The 14,822-nt window shown below is 37.7% G+C and overlaps 1 protein-coding gene across 2 annotated transcripts; it reads left to right on the forward strand.

The window, feature by feature from the left end:
* The first annotated feature begins 10,471 nt into the window (after positions 1-10,471).
* Positions 10,472-14,028, forward strand: LOC112767356 (E3 ubiquitin-protein ligase RDUF2-like). Of its 2 annotated transcripts, none has more exons than XM_072222456.1 (2): positions 10,472-12,651; positions 13,764-14,028. In XM_072222456.1, exon 1 carries the CDS (start codon positions 11,149-11,151, stop codon positions 12,565-12,567), a length of 1,419 nt encoding a protein of 472 aa, XP_072078557.1. In that variant the 5' UTR covers positions 10,472-11,148; the 3' UTR covers positions 12,568-12,651; positions 13,764-14,028. The 2 variants fall into 2 exon arrangements, with proteins under 2 accessions (XP_072078557.1, XP_029150211.1); XM_029294378.2 differs by lacking the exon at positions 13,764-14,028 and adding an exon at positions 13,333-13,740.
* Positions 14,029-14,822: the final 794 nt, after the last annotated feature.

A 14,822-nucleotide genomic window follows, 5' to 3' on the forward strand; every position in this document is an offset into this window, starting at 1 on the left:
AATAGGTCCTATGAAATTGAATGTAAGATTCTTTTCAATTTATAACCAACTAAGGAAAATTATAATGACATGAGCAAAAAACCTTGTAATCATTCCAGCTGCTAATACAAAAAATTATAAGACCCATGCAGAGAAATGATGTCTTCAGCAAGAATTTAAGTGCTCTGAGAGACCGACTCGACCAATCATAAACATAACAATCAGAAAGATAAATCAGATTTATACAACATACCAACATGGCACACCGACACATCAAAGTCATCAGAGCACTGTTCTATGTCAATCCAGGAATGAATATCCGAGTTTGAAGTCCGTTCTAGAGACCATATATCCATTTTCTTACTAAAATACAAGACAAGCCTCAAACATCACCGTATCAAATAATATGAATGACGATCATATGTGATCTCAGCTTCAAACATTTATCAATATAAGACATCCTACCAACAGAAAAGTTCTTCAGTGCCGTTAAAAAGAAAAATAATTGGGTGACTGGGAGCCCAATCAGAGTCCACAATTAATCTTGCAATTTCTATTATTGATGCTGAAAAAGAGAAAATTAGATCAAGATTTATTATTCTCAAATGTAAAATTTCATATTCAATGAAGACTTCAAGTATAATCATTACCCACCAACACATGAACCACAATCACTAGCACCAGGGGAACTAAGGGGGCTATCAAAATATCCATTCACTAAAATTGACGGATCAGTATCTCTCGAATCTACAGATGAAATCCTGTAGTAAGATAGAAATGAAATCCATGTCAACCTTCCTTAAACAAAGACAAATAAAATACTACCTTGTTTTGACCACATGCAGTCCAAAAAATATGTACAATAAGTTATGGTATGGTAATGATTCACCAGAATTTTTCAAAAATCATATGTTCTCTGTTAAATGATTAAACTGAAATTTCCACTTTCAAAGACCTTAAGATTTCATATCATTGTTATCATTCTTCTAATAAACATCTTATGATGCCTCGGTACATCTTCTAGTTTGTATCAAGAATGATAGGTTAGCTTCCACCCTATCTCGGGTTCCATTCTGAAGTACAGAAAAGGGTCCATGTTCTGACTAAACAATCATGAAATCAGAAATCAAGCCACTAACCGTATAACATCGATGATGGTAGGTGTGATCGGGCAGACACACCAACGAGACCGTGAACCATCCAATGGCCACAAGGAGGGAGGACCCAGGCCGCCGGATAACGTAGGATGGCGAGCGCAAACGAGGTTGGGTGATGCAGGGCGGGTCGGCACAGGTGGGGGTTCCATATCACGCAAGGACGGAGCGGACGGGTGTTCAGCCGCGACCTTGCAAAGCAGTTGCTTCCAGCGCGGACGGTCGCACGCAATGGAGGCTCGTGTTAGGCGGCAATTCGGACGGGGATGCTCAGCCGTGACAGTGCGCAGTAGTTGCTGCCAGCAAGGGAGAACGGGCGTGATGGAGCACGGACGCAGTTTGCAGGTCACGCGGCGGCTGTGAAAATGGGATGTTCAGCTGCGACAGTGGAGGGTTTGTGTGTTGGCGTGACCTTCCATTCAAAAAAGGTGAATTGGAGAAAAATTAAAATTAGGGTTAAATCAAAACTGAACAGCCATTAGTGAAGTAGGGTAAAAAGGGATTAATCCTCATTTTTAACTCATATTGGGCCTAACAAACAGTCCATTGTAGCCATTGTATAGATACTTCATTGGCTCCCTATCAAGATTTTGCAAATTATAAAAATTATTGGAGAATGTTTGTTTTATAATTTTTTTCAAAAAGAAAGCAAGAGAAAAAATTTTAAGAATTTTAAATTTTTGGTGTCTTTTGAATTTATTTTTTTTCTTTTGAGATTTTTTTATTTTGTGATTGAAATTGACTAATAAATATATAATTTGAAAAAAAATAAAAAATTAAATTTTTAAATAATTTTATAATTTACAAAAAATTACATTATAATTAATTGATTAGAGTAATAAAATTTAAGTTAGCTTAAAATTAAAATTAACCATGATAAGTTAATTTACTTTATTTTATTTAATAATAAAAAATATGTTACAATTAATAATTTATTCTTTAATTTAGAGAAGATTGGATAGAATAAAATTATATTACGTATACGCTAAAATTAGTCATTAATATAAAATACATGCTGAAATATAAATATATATTAAAAATAAATTAAATTATGCATATATTTATACACAAATATATTCATGATTGATTTTAATAACTGAGTTTAGTGTACAATAAATAAATATATATATATATATATATATATATATATATATATATATATATATTATGATGTCATGCATATAAAATCATAACCAAGTCATACTTGTCATTTGGATTATTGGAAAATTGATGACTTAATTAAGACACATGTTTCTTTTATGATTCTAACATTTATTCATGGGATTTAAAAGTAAAACAAAAAATAAATTTTATTTTATTCTATTTCTACTTTTAGATAAATTAGATAAATTTTGTAGACAATAAAAAATTTTTTTAAAATGAATTGTATGATATTGTGTTAATATGTATGTATTTTTGTTTATTTTTGGACTTTAGTGAATCGTGTAAAATTTAGTTTTTCATATCTTTTTCAAAAAGAACGACACTTTTTTATTTTACATATTGGGAAGGAGTTGGTGTATAACAAGGTTATGGGTATCCATGGTGCTTCACGCAGATGTGACGGCTGCGATGAAGAAATCGGACGGACCGATTTCACCACGGTAATCGGACGGTCCGTTTTCGGGGCTGAGAGGGTACACAAATCGGACCGTCCGATTTGTGCTCCCAGCCAGGTGTCACGCATGCAAGTGTTCCCCACCAAGTTGTAGCAACACTTTGGTGATTGCTGAATGCTCCCTCCCCATTCTCTTTCACTTTCAGCAACACCAAACTTTCTTCTCCTCCAACCCCACCAGCTTCTTCCATGGCCCTCCATTCATAAAGTTTTAATGTAAAAAAAATTGGAGCACTCCTTGACAATGCCTAGAAGAAGAAGAATAATAAAAGATGTTAATCGTCCGGAGCTCCACATTGCTAATTATCTTGATCATTCTAACTTTGTAAGTTTTTATTTTATTTTAAAAATTTTTATTTTAATTAAAATAATAATTATTATTATGTTAGAGATTAATAATTTATTATGATGATAATGTTAGAAATTAGTGTAGTAATAGTATTTGAATATTTTAATCTGATTAAAATAATTTTAGGAAATAGTAGTAATGTTAGATTATAATGCAGAAATTAGGGAATTAGTGTAATAATATTATTTAGAAGGAAGAATTATAGTACATTATGATAATATAATAAATTAATTATTGTTATTAGTAAGATAATTAAAATAATGATAATAATAATAATACTGTTATTAAAAATGGAGATATGATAAATAAAATAATATTATCGAATTTATTGGAATAATAATAATAATAATAATAATAATAATAATAATAATAATAATAATAATAATAATAATAATAACTGATACTGATGGTTTAATTATTTTTATTAGAATACGGCACTAATAGATCAACGTGTGATAATGATAATGATAATAAATTATTTAATTAGTGTTAATTGTTAGTAATAAATAATTTTTTTGTAGTAATAATATTTATTTATGATTAAGCGTTCATAGGATACTAAAATAAATATTATGATTTAAAAATTATTAAATTAACTATTTTTGTTATAAGTATAACATAAATATTTAATAAAGGATTAAGGATTGATTTATTGTTGTATGTATGTTGTTAGAACATAATTGAATAGTTACTTGAGTATTAGTATATAATATAATAGTTATTTATTTAATAGTTATTTTTATTGGTTGTGGTTGTGGATACGTTTTACTAGTTATTTGGTAATGAAAGTTTGAGTTGATAAATTTAGTTTGTTAATTATTTAATATTATGTTTGTGTTTAGGGTTCTCGAATGTTGCAATGTGACCACTACATGCCGCCGGATCGGTACAATCCAATAGTGGAGGGGTATTTACGGGACACAGGCTTTTATCATGTTTCACAGATTAGAGTTGTCCAATGTCAGTCGGCATTGGTTAATGCTCTGGTCGAGAGATGGCGCCCTGAGACCCACACGTTCCACTTTCCGGTTGGTGAGTGTGCCATGAAACTGGAGGATGTAGCGTTAATTCTTGGTCTTCCAACAAATGGTTTGCCAGTTACGGGACCGACACTGAGCAGTTATGAGGCTTTAGAGGCTGAATGCTTGGATCAGTTTGGTGTTGCACCTATGAAGGCAGACTGCAAGGGAAGTTTCATCAAGTTGGTTTGGTTTCGATTATTGAAAGATCGATTAGTGTTGGTTGATGATATCCAGATTCAGAGGTACGTGAAGTGCCACATAATGTTATTGTTTGGGACCGTTATGTTTGGAGATAAGTCTGCAGCAGGGGTGCACTAGAAGTTTCTGCCGTTACTCCGTAACTTTGCCGGGATCATACAGTTCAATTGGGGATCGGCCTTCCTGGCACACCTGTATAGATCGTTGTGTAGAGCAACTCATGTCGACTGTAAGGAGATTGATGGTCCGCTGACACTGTTGCTTGCCTGGGCTTGGACCCGTCTACCATTCGTTGCGCCGATTCCAAGCAATCCTCAGATCTTTCCGATTGCAAATAGGTAAATTTAATTACTAAACGCTTTGAAATAGTGTATTTTAAATTGTATCCATAAATGTAAGTTAGCGAATCGCTTGATGTCAGGTGGCATAACTGGAAACGTGAGAATCGGCCTTACAGATTTCGTACCCTTGAGAACTATAGGAGAGAACTGGATGTTCTGCAAGAAGGACATGTTTTTTGTAATAAATAAGTAGTTCTTTTCGTTTAGCCATGTTATTATTCTGTGTGTAATCCTCGGTTACTTGCATAATGTGTGCAGTTTGTTTGGGAGCCTTATGCAATTGGAAGAACCGAGGCGGACGTGATTCCTCCTGACATTCGTCAGCATTCTGCTATTTGGAGTGCCACAGTTCCACTTATATCTTTTGAATGTATTGAGTGGCATGCATCTGATAGACTGAGGAGGCAATTTGGCTAGACTCAGGGCGTTCCTAATCAGGAGCGAGACCTAGGTGAAGCACACGGCGAAGTTCTGACAGGTCCGAAGAATCAGGATTGGTCTGGAACCCACTCATTCTGGGTTATGTATTGGACGAACCGGTATAGTCATGTTCTTGTCGATGACACGGTGCCCTCACAGCATCAAGCAGATATCTACTTGTATTGGTACCGAGGTACATATGGTGACAACTTGCATCTGTCACAGATCGAACCGCAAGAGAATCAGCACGGTGATCCTATGCATAATCAGGAGAACCAACAAGTACAATCACCGCCACCACCATCGCCACCGCAACCACTACCGCCCCCCTCACAAACACAGGCACAACAAGAGCCTGAGCAGTTCACTCCATACATTCCTGACACGCATTCTGCGGATTACTTGACTCCACCAGTATATCAGCAGTACTGGAGTGTCCCGCACCAAGAATCAGGTGAACAGGGTTTGTTCAGCCAGCTACTTGGTTTCATGGCTCCTGTGCCAGGTTACTCACATCCAGCTTACAGAGACATTCCCACCGACCAGATGGCCCAACCGAGTAGGATTGCTCCAGGTAGATTGTCATTGGATACGAGACCTCGACAGCTCACTTCCTCTGGTACTTCCGGAGGTAGACTTTCTGTTGACTCTAGTATGAGTGATGATGCCACGAGGGATATCATACAGAGCGGAATTGATCGTCGTGTTCCGATGAATCTCATTCTAGAGAGCTACTAGCCAGTTGATGAGGGCAATGATGATTTCCTGGTTGACCATCCACATGGGGATGAGGTTGCAGATGAGGATGAGGATGAGGACGACAATGAGGATGAGGCGGATGGTGAGGATGAGGATGATGCATCTGATGGTCCAGATGATGATTCAGCGCCTACTGCAGGTAAAACAATTTGTTGGTCATTGATTATTTGACTTGATTATTGATTATTCGAGTTGATTATTGAATTATTGATTATTCGACTTGATTATTGATTATTAATTATTCAAGTTGTTTGTTGAATTAGTTGGTTATTGATTATTTGAGTTGATTAGTTGATTTGATTAGTTGGTTATAAAATGTTTTCATAGGTACAACCACTTGCGAAAAAGGAAAAGGATACAACCTTAGAACTGACCCCCCTCGGCGGAGCGCTAGTCGGTATACCCCATCCGCTTTTAAGAAGGTTGCAAGGAAATGCAAGAAATTAGTCAAAGATGTAAAATGGGCGATGAGAAAATGATGTTGGACTTACTTATGTATCTTGTTGTGAACTTATTTATATAGCATGTGTTGGACTTATTTATGTATCATGTCTTGGACTTATTTATGTAGCATGTTGGACTTATTTATGTAGAATGTGTTGGACTTATTCATGGAAGTGGTTCAATTTAGTAGAATGTTTGAGATTTAGAAATGGTTGAGAACAGGTTTGAGAAATGTTTGGATGGGACCTGAATAGGGTGGCAAAGTCCGAGTTTTAGAGGAGATGCTGCCGAAATTTTATAAAATTGAAAGTTTTGTTTGAAGTAAATATTTAAAAAGATTTGGTTTTAAACATGATATATTTTGAGATTGATTTATTTAAAAGAAGGAATTATGTCTTAAACTGGAATTGTTAATCACGTCATACAATAACGTCACATAAACAAGTCAGACAATATATAAAATATTCAAAGTCATACACTAAATCGAGTGACCGATATGGCCGGTTCTCTATTGGGTGGTCGCACCCGGATTACTTGGACCACCACGTTGACGACATCTACTACAATTGTGGCCCTCGGCCACGCATTGCTTACATCGTCTAGGACCACGCAACATTCGAGTGTCCATCTCATTCAAGAAACGGGTCATCCTTGGCCGACCTTTGGATACCCGTCTAAGGAATGGATTACCTACGAATCGAGGTCCATGATAAACAGGCCATGTTGTTGGATTCCCGAGTGGCCTAAACCTAGCCCTGTACACTCGTCGAACCTGGTCCATCTTGTAGACATCATGTACATACAATTGCCAATCAAGACGTTGGTTTGCACAACAAGCAAACACATGTCGACACGGAAGCCGGTCAACTTGGAACTCACCACAGTCACACCGTTGTTGACGGAGGTCCACTGCATACTCCACACCACTAGGACACTCACGCACTTCGAATACCTCATTCTGTCGGTCAAAGCAACTAACTTGGATGTTACCTGCTGCCCACTGATTTGCATGCAGTTTGGAGGTTACAAGCTCAGAGAACACATGTCCTGCATTAATTTGAGCCTCAGCCTCGGCTCTTTTCCGGGTGAACCATTCATTAAGCTTGTAAAATGTTGCCTTAACAAGTGCAGTGATTGGAAGATTGCGAGCCCCTTTCAGTACCGAGTTGATGCATTCCACTAGATTGGTTGTCATATGACCCCATCGATACCCCCCATCAAATGCTAAAGCATACTGCTCACGCGGAATTCGATCCAACCAGTTGGTATAAGCCTCACCCCGCTCACGTAAACGCTGATAATAAAAAAGGACCCACCATAAAAAATGTTTATCATAATAACTGAGTTCAGGAGTAAATGTAATCATAAATATCATACCGATGTTGACGATAAGCTTCTGCAGATACGGAGCCTTGAATTTCCTCAGAAAGTTGGACTCTATGTGTTTGATGCAAAACATGTGGAATGCTCTGGGAGGAGACCAAGCTCCGTTACTACGAGCGATAGCAGACCTAATGGAATCGTGCCGATCGGAGATAAGGCCCACACCGTCACGTGTCACAACATGCTGTCGCAAGTTACTCAGAAAAAAGTGCCACGCCTCAGATGTCTCTCCCTCAACTATCGCAAATGCAATCGGCACGATGTTGTTGTTGCCATCCTGTTAGACTGCAACCAACAAACAACCCTTGTATTTTTCATACAAATGAGTTCCGTCTACCTGCACTATTGGCTTGCAATGTCTGAAGGCTCTAATACAAGGGTAATAACTCTAGAAGATTTGGTGTAGTACACGAATATTAGGAACCAAGTCATCTCCCTGGTACGCAGGCATTGTTTCAAAATAAACAACTGCGGATGGCTCCTTGTGACACATTTTGCTCACCCTGATCAGCCAATCACATCCTGCACCATACTGGGTGCATTTAGCATAGAATGTCGTCGGTTCTGACTCATGCACCCGATAGTCTACACCTCTGCGGATTGTATAATCTTTTATCGCCTTAATTACTGCCTCCCTAGAACTGAATTCCATTCCCACAGTAAATTCACCATCCGGCATAAGAGGAAGCTCTGCTGCAATAACGTCACAAATTTTAGAGTTGTCAGAACTAATAATCTAATAAACTAATATGCACAGAACAATGGAAAACGTACTTCTCAAAACCGAACCGGTGATCGAACCGGTTAGATCACTGGTTTAACTGATCTACCCGGTCCTATGTAATTAAAATATAAAGCATAGTAAAAAATTTTCACTAACAATTCAACAATTTTTGTTGCCTTCTGCGGTCTCACAATGGGACCGGACCGGTCTAAGATTCGGTTTACCAGTTTGTCGGACGAACCCGACAGTCCGATCAAACCGGTCTGTCAGTCGAATCGGTCGGTCCAGTCGAACCAGCAAGTCCGATCCTAATGCCCTGTCCGGCCGGACCGGCCTGTCTGGCCGGTCCGGTCCAGATGCCAGTCCGGTAGAACCGGCCGGTCCGATCGAACCTGCCGAGCCAGTCTAATTTTATCAACACCGACGGAAAATACTACATTTCTCAGCCTACATGTTCACTTCATAATTAAACATTAAACAATTACTAATTACATGCTATATTTTGCCTATTTACCCTTGTCTTAACTATTTGTCCTAAACTCAAAACTCATGCACAAATCATACTATCACAAATCTTAATTTAAATTAATGGCGCACCTGCATTTACATATTGAGGAAACTCCGGTGCATGCATGGCCTCCAAATCCAACGACCGCATGAAACTCGGCTCCACAAACGGCTGCTGATTTGCTAGTGCATTTGTCACATCCGCCACATCTGCCACCATAGCCTCGTCAGCTTGATCTTCGTCTACACCCGGATCAACGACCTCGTAGTTACTTTCGAACTCTTCTTCACTATCAATGTTGTAATCTTCCAATTCAATATCTCGGTCCGCTGCAGATTGCTCGAACTCGATATACAATTCGATAAACGATATTCGCAACCGACTTTCAAGATATACTGAAAACATTTCTTGCATGCTCGCTTCGTCGGTCACGTATTTCGTTTGAAATTGCACGAACTCACCAAAGACAGATATAGGATATCTGTACAGAATACACGACACTCTCCTAGATATTTGAGAATCCATCTTCTCACAAATGACACCTTTTAATTCTTCAAATGACTGTGTGAATGGAATAATAATATCTAACGAATTATCACACACAAATTTTCACTCCTTCTGATGTTTGTAATAAAATATGGCCATGATAATACACTTTTAATCTTACTCTATCATCCATGATAATAGAGAAGAAGAGATCTACAAATAAAGAAGAAGAAGAGATCTGTAGAAAAGAGATTTAGAGAGTTGTAGCACCGAAGAAGAAGAATGAAATGAGCTGCTCAGATTGGGTGGGTATATATATATATATATATATCACACTCAAATCGGACCATCCGACCGCATGCATGGCCATTCGAAATTTTTAGAACTAAAAAATCGGACGGTCTTACTAGACAGCCCGCCCAAAAAATTTTTGAAACCCAGAAATCGCTGGGTCCGATTTGGGTGCTCTACAATTTTTTTGAATGCAGCCCTCAAATCGGTAGGTCCGATTTCCTTGGGCAAAAAATAAAAACCCTCCGCATGCTACAAATCGCATGGTCCGACTTCCATGCATGCAACATCACCACGCACAAATCGGACGGTCCGATTTGTGCCCCCTTACCCCTGCAAGAAATCGGACCGTCCAATTTCCTTTCGTCAGCTAATCGTCGTCACACACTTGTTAAACACCTCTGAACTCCATAAACGGGCGTTACACCAAACCTTGGATCATATCCAAAAAAATTAGCCAAAGAATGAAGTTCAATTTTTTATATCATTTCATTTCATAATATCAAAAAACAAAACAAACATTAGTTTGACTCAAATATCCTCACCCACTCTCTCTCCCAAACCGGGTCTTTATCTTATATATGAGAAAAAAGAGTTAAAAGTGATCCATCTTTTGTTCTGCTTTTCTGTAATTGGAGTAGTGTCAATGTGTCATGTTTATTATGAATTGGAATTGATGGTGGATGGTTGTTGATTTTATCAACTTTTTATGTTTTTATAACATAACTTTGAAACAAAAAATATTTGAAGAAAAGAATGTTTACTCTGTATTTAGAAAAGATCCAAGCATAATAAATGAGAATTAGATTAAAAAGAAAGGAGAAAATAAATCTGTTAAACAGAAATAGACAAAAATCCAAAAGAAAAGATATAAAAATGCCTTCCATTAATCCATTCTCGCTTCACCAGTTGCAACCTTGTTGTCCTATTTTGAGTCAAACCCAAAAACAGAGCTCTGCTGCCACCACCCACTTACAACCCACGCGCCGGCTTCACTCTGTCGCAACTAGTAACAGGAAAAAGCAACCACCCACAACCAACGAGATCATGCCACGTGTCGCATAACCCACAACGTCGTTGCACGATGCTGTTTCGCTGTTCCCTTCTTCCCCTCTCGCAAACCAAACAACACGAAAACTGTCATCCCATTCTTTCTCTCTTCCCCAGGATGTCCAACAACGAACCCCAACTTTCTCTCTCTAATTCCGTCTCTCTCTCCTCCATCGAAAAAACAAAAAAAACAAAGAAGCCGAACACATTGATGAATTATTAAGTCTCTGAATTCTCATATCAACAACCTTTTCTTCTTTTCAGAGATTCGCCTTTCAATTCCGATAATAAGAAAAAAGAAAAAGAGCATCGGATCTGACTTGATCAACTCTGGGTTGTAATTTGTAAGCAGTTATCGGTATTAGAGAGTAATACTAATACTAATACTAATACGTATACGTATTTTCATACGATAGCCGTAGATGTCTTCGCATTGGTGTTACAGGTGCAATAAATTTGTGAGGGTATGGAGGCAGGACATTGTGATATGTCCAGATTGCGATAGCGGTTTCGTCGAAGAGGTAGATCCTAACACACGCACCGTTTACGCCGATGGCAACCGCAGCCGACGGTTGCCGGCGGCAGCGATGTACATGATAGGCCACCATCAACGTCACCAGCGTCATAATTCCATTGAAAATAACGCCGTCGCCACCACTACAAACGATAATAGCAATAATAATAACAACAACAATGTCGGCTTGTCGCGGCAAAATCAACGGCGACACTGCCGGAACACCAATGGCGGTGGCGGAGGAACAGGCGGTGACAGGTCGCCGATCAATCCGGTCATTATGCTCCGGGGCGGCGAGCAATCCGAGGGAACCAGCAGACGCAGGGGGTTCGAGCTTTTCTATGACGACGGCGCCGGTGCCGGTCTCCGCCCCTTGCCGCCGAGCATGTCGGAATTTCTCCTCGGAACAGGCTTCGATAGGGTTTTGGAGCAGTTCTCACATTTCGAAAGGCACGAGCGACACCTTCACCACCACAACCAGCAGCCTCCTCCGGCGTCAAAATCCGCCGTAGAAGGCTTGCCGGAGGTGGAGATCACCGAGAACAACCTCGCGGCAGAGCCACATTGCGCAGTTTGCAAGGAAGCCTTCGAGATCGGAACAAAAGCTAAAGAAATGCCGTGCAAGCACATATACCACTCGGACTGCATCTTGCCGTGGCTCGCCCTTCGAAACTCCTGCCCGGTTTGCCGCCACGAGTTACCCACAGAACAAAACAATAACGGTCACGTGCAGAACGCGGCCACCAACGACAGCGCACGTGCCGATCAAGAAGACAACAATAACAACAACAATAACAATGATAACGGCAATAATAACAATGTGGGGCTAACAATATGGCGGTTACCGGGTGGCGGTTTTGCGGTTGGGAGGTTAACCGGTGCAGGAAGAGGAGGATCAGAGAGGGAGAATCTTCTTCCTGCTGTGTACACAGAAATGGATGGAGGAGGGTTTGATAGTAATAACAACAATAATAATAATGGTGGCGGTGGTGGTGGTGAGAGGAGGAGGGTTTCTTGGGCGGTTTCAACTACTTCAAGAGAGAGAGAAAGTGGTGGTGGGTTGAGGAGAATGATGAATAGTTTCTTTGGTTGCTTCAGACGTGGTAATCATGGTGCTCTTCATCATCATCATTCTTTTCCTTCTTCTTCTCGGAATGGTGATTATCCTAGGCAGTATTCATCATCATCACCTTCAAATAGAAATAGAACTATGACAAATAATGGCACGGCACCTTCCGCTGTCAATTTCGATTTGGATCACTCTCCATTGCGTCAACGCAGGACTTGGTCTATGGATGTAAACAGTGGTGGTTCTAGAGCATGGTGATGTTGATCCATGGACCATGATGATCAAGATTTTGAAGGATGCATGAATCAACTTTGCTTATTGTGGGAAGACGAAGATTTTAAGGTCAGAGAAAGAAACAGAAATGATATTTGCATTGTATAACTCTCTTGTACACTCTTTTCTAAATGATATAAATGATCGACCTTTTTTTATTTGACTTTTTATTGATCACTTTTAATACTAAAATTATAAAATTAAAAAATGTACAAGAGAGATATACACAAAGATAATACATATAATATTTCTAAAAAAATATTTACATGTTTTTTGCACAAAAAAAACATATATTGTCACTCATTTTTTGTTTACATTGTTTGGAAGTTAGATGACAAGGACCAAAAATACATATTAAAGAGAAATGATGTGCATCAATTTTTTTTTATATTTTTTTGTAAATTTTTTTTTAGAATAAATGACCATTTATAGACAAAAGGTACTTTTGTTAAAGGACATTTTATGTGAGTACAAATTTAGTTTCGATCTAATGTGAGTATATTATATATCAGTGTTTTCATCTTTTATGGAAACAAATAGTTATTTATTCTTTTTTTTCTATAATCTAGAAACAGAGTTCTTTTTATTAATCACTTTTAAAAATAAAAAATATGCAAAAGAAATATATAAAAAAATAATGCATATAGCATTTCTCTTATTAAATGTATTTGGTATTTGAATTTGAGTATGCAATGCAATGACAAGTGCTTTGTGAATTAATTGTGAGAGCTGTGTTGTGGTGTTGGATAGATTGGTGAATTGAGTGCTGCTATACAATTGAAGAAGCAGCTAATATTACAAGAGGAAGGGATGCAAGGGCAAGAGAGCATAAGTTCTTTTTCATGCTAGCTAGTTTAATGATGATCATGATGGACTCAAACAGCTTCTACATATTGATAATATATCTTTCTTTTTCTTTTTCTTTTTTTTTCATGTGTAAAGTTTGTTGATTAGCTTCATCAGTCTTATTGTCTTTCAAGTTAGTGACGTTTATTGTCATTGTATTTCTGAAGGAAAACCCTTATTATAAGTTCAAATGATCAATTGCATAGTTAGCTAGCTAGCAGCTTACTGCCATAAATTGATTTTATGATGGTTTAATATTTGGTGTTGATCACCACATTCTATATGGATATCATTTTCATTTTTTTCTCCTTATATTTTAAAATATTATATTTCAGGAGTGAGTTTGCTTTTCGGTTTTTCCAGCCAAATGCAAAGGAGTCCTCGTAGCGCCAGAGTAGAAGATTCGAATCTGTGTTCGATCTTGTGAGATACGTTCGTCTCATTCCTCTCGGGCACACGTGTCTTCCTTTTTTTTGGGGTCCTATGTTTGTTTAATATATCCATCATGCCATTTATTTTTAGGGTCATAAATCTTTTTGTAAGAACCCAAGAGGATTTTGGACATCCCATGATTTTTAACAACTAGCCCATGAATTAACCTTTCTAATAATCTAAGACAATAAGATTTAGGACTGATCCATTTAAAAAGAACAAGCGAGAACCCATTGACTTCAGTACCAAAAAAGATTATTGACTTTATAGTTTATTCTATCCGTTCTTGCCATTGGTTTTACCGCTTTATTTTGTACGTGGTTGTCAATGTTTAATCAAGTTTCATGGAAGTTTATAATCGAAAATGAATCATATAATAAATAATTTGAGGGAACCAACTTGGGTTGGTCGAGTGGTCAGCTCACTCGTCTGCTTAAACAAGTGTCGGGAGTTCGAACTCCGCTTTGTGCATACAGCAACTCATTGGCCAGTGACAGACCCTTAAATGAAGCTCAGATCTGCAATGAATTAATCATTGACTTGTCGAGTTAAAAAATACCATAAAAAAAAAGTTCCCAAAATTTTATTTGAAAATAGTATTAGGGTTAGAGTTAGAAGATGAATATGTGAAGTTGAATGTGCTTTATGATATGACTTTGTAGTACATAGAATTTGTGTTGATGGTATATTTTGTGAGAATTTTTTATTTAAATTATTTAAATATTTTATTTATTGAAATATGCAATATATAAAATATTTATATTTTTACATCGTAATTACATATTTTGGATACATTGGGTAGAAGATAAATAAATATAAAAATTGAAATTGGACATCCAAAATATATAACAATTTAAAAAAAGATATCACACATGTACTCGTGATATGTTATATTTGCATATATTATCTGATTTGATTTTATTTTTTATTTTATCTAATATTATTTAAATAATTTAAAATTT

The sequence above is a fragment of the Arachis hypogaea genome, chromosome 17, assembly GCF_003086295.3.
Source record: "Arachis hypogaea cultivar Tifrunner chromosome 17, arahy.Tifrunner.gnm2.J5K5, whole genome shotgun sequence".
NCBI lineage: Eukaryota > Viridiplantae > Streptophyta > Magnoliopsida > Fabales > Fabaceae > Arachis > Arachis hypogaea.

Excerpts from the sequence above, each read along its gene's own strand:
- LOC112767356 (XM_072222456.1), top strand. The coding sequence starts at position 11,149 with ATGTCTTCGCATTGGTGTTACAGGTGCAATAAATTTGTGAGGGTATGG.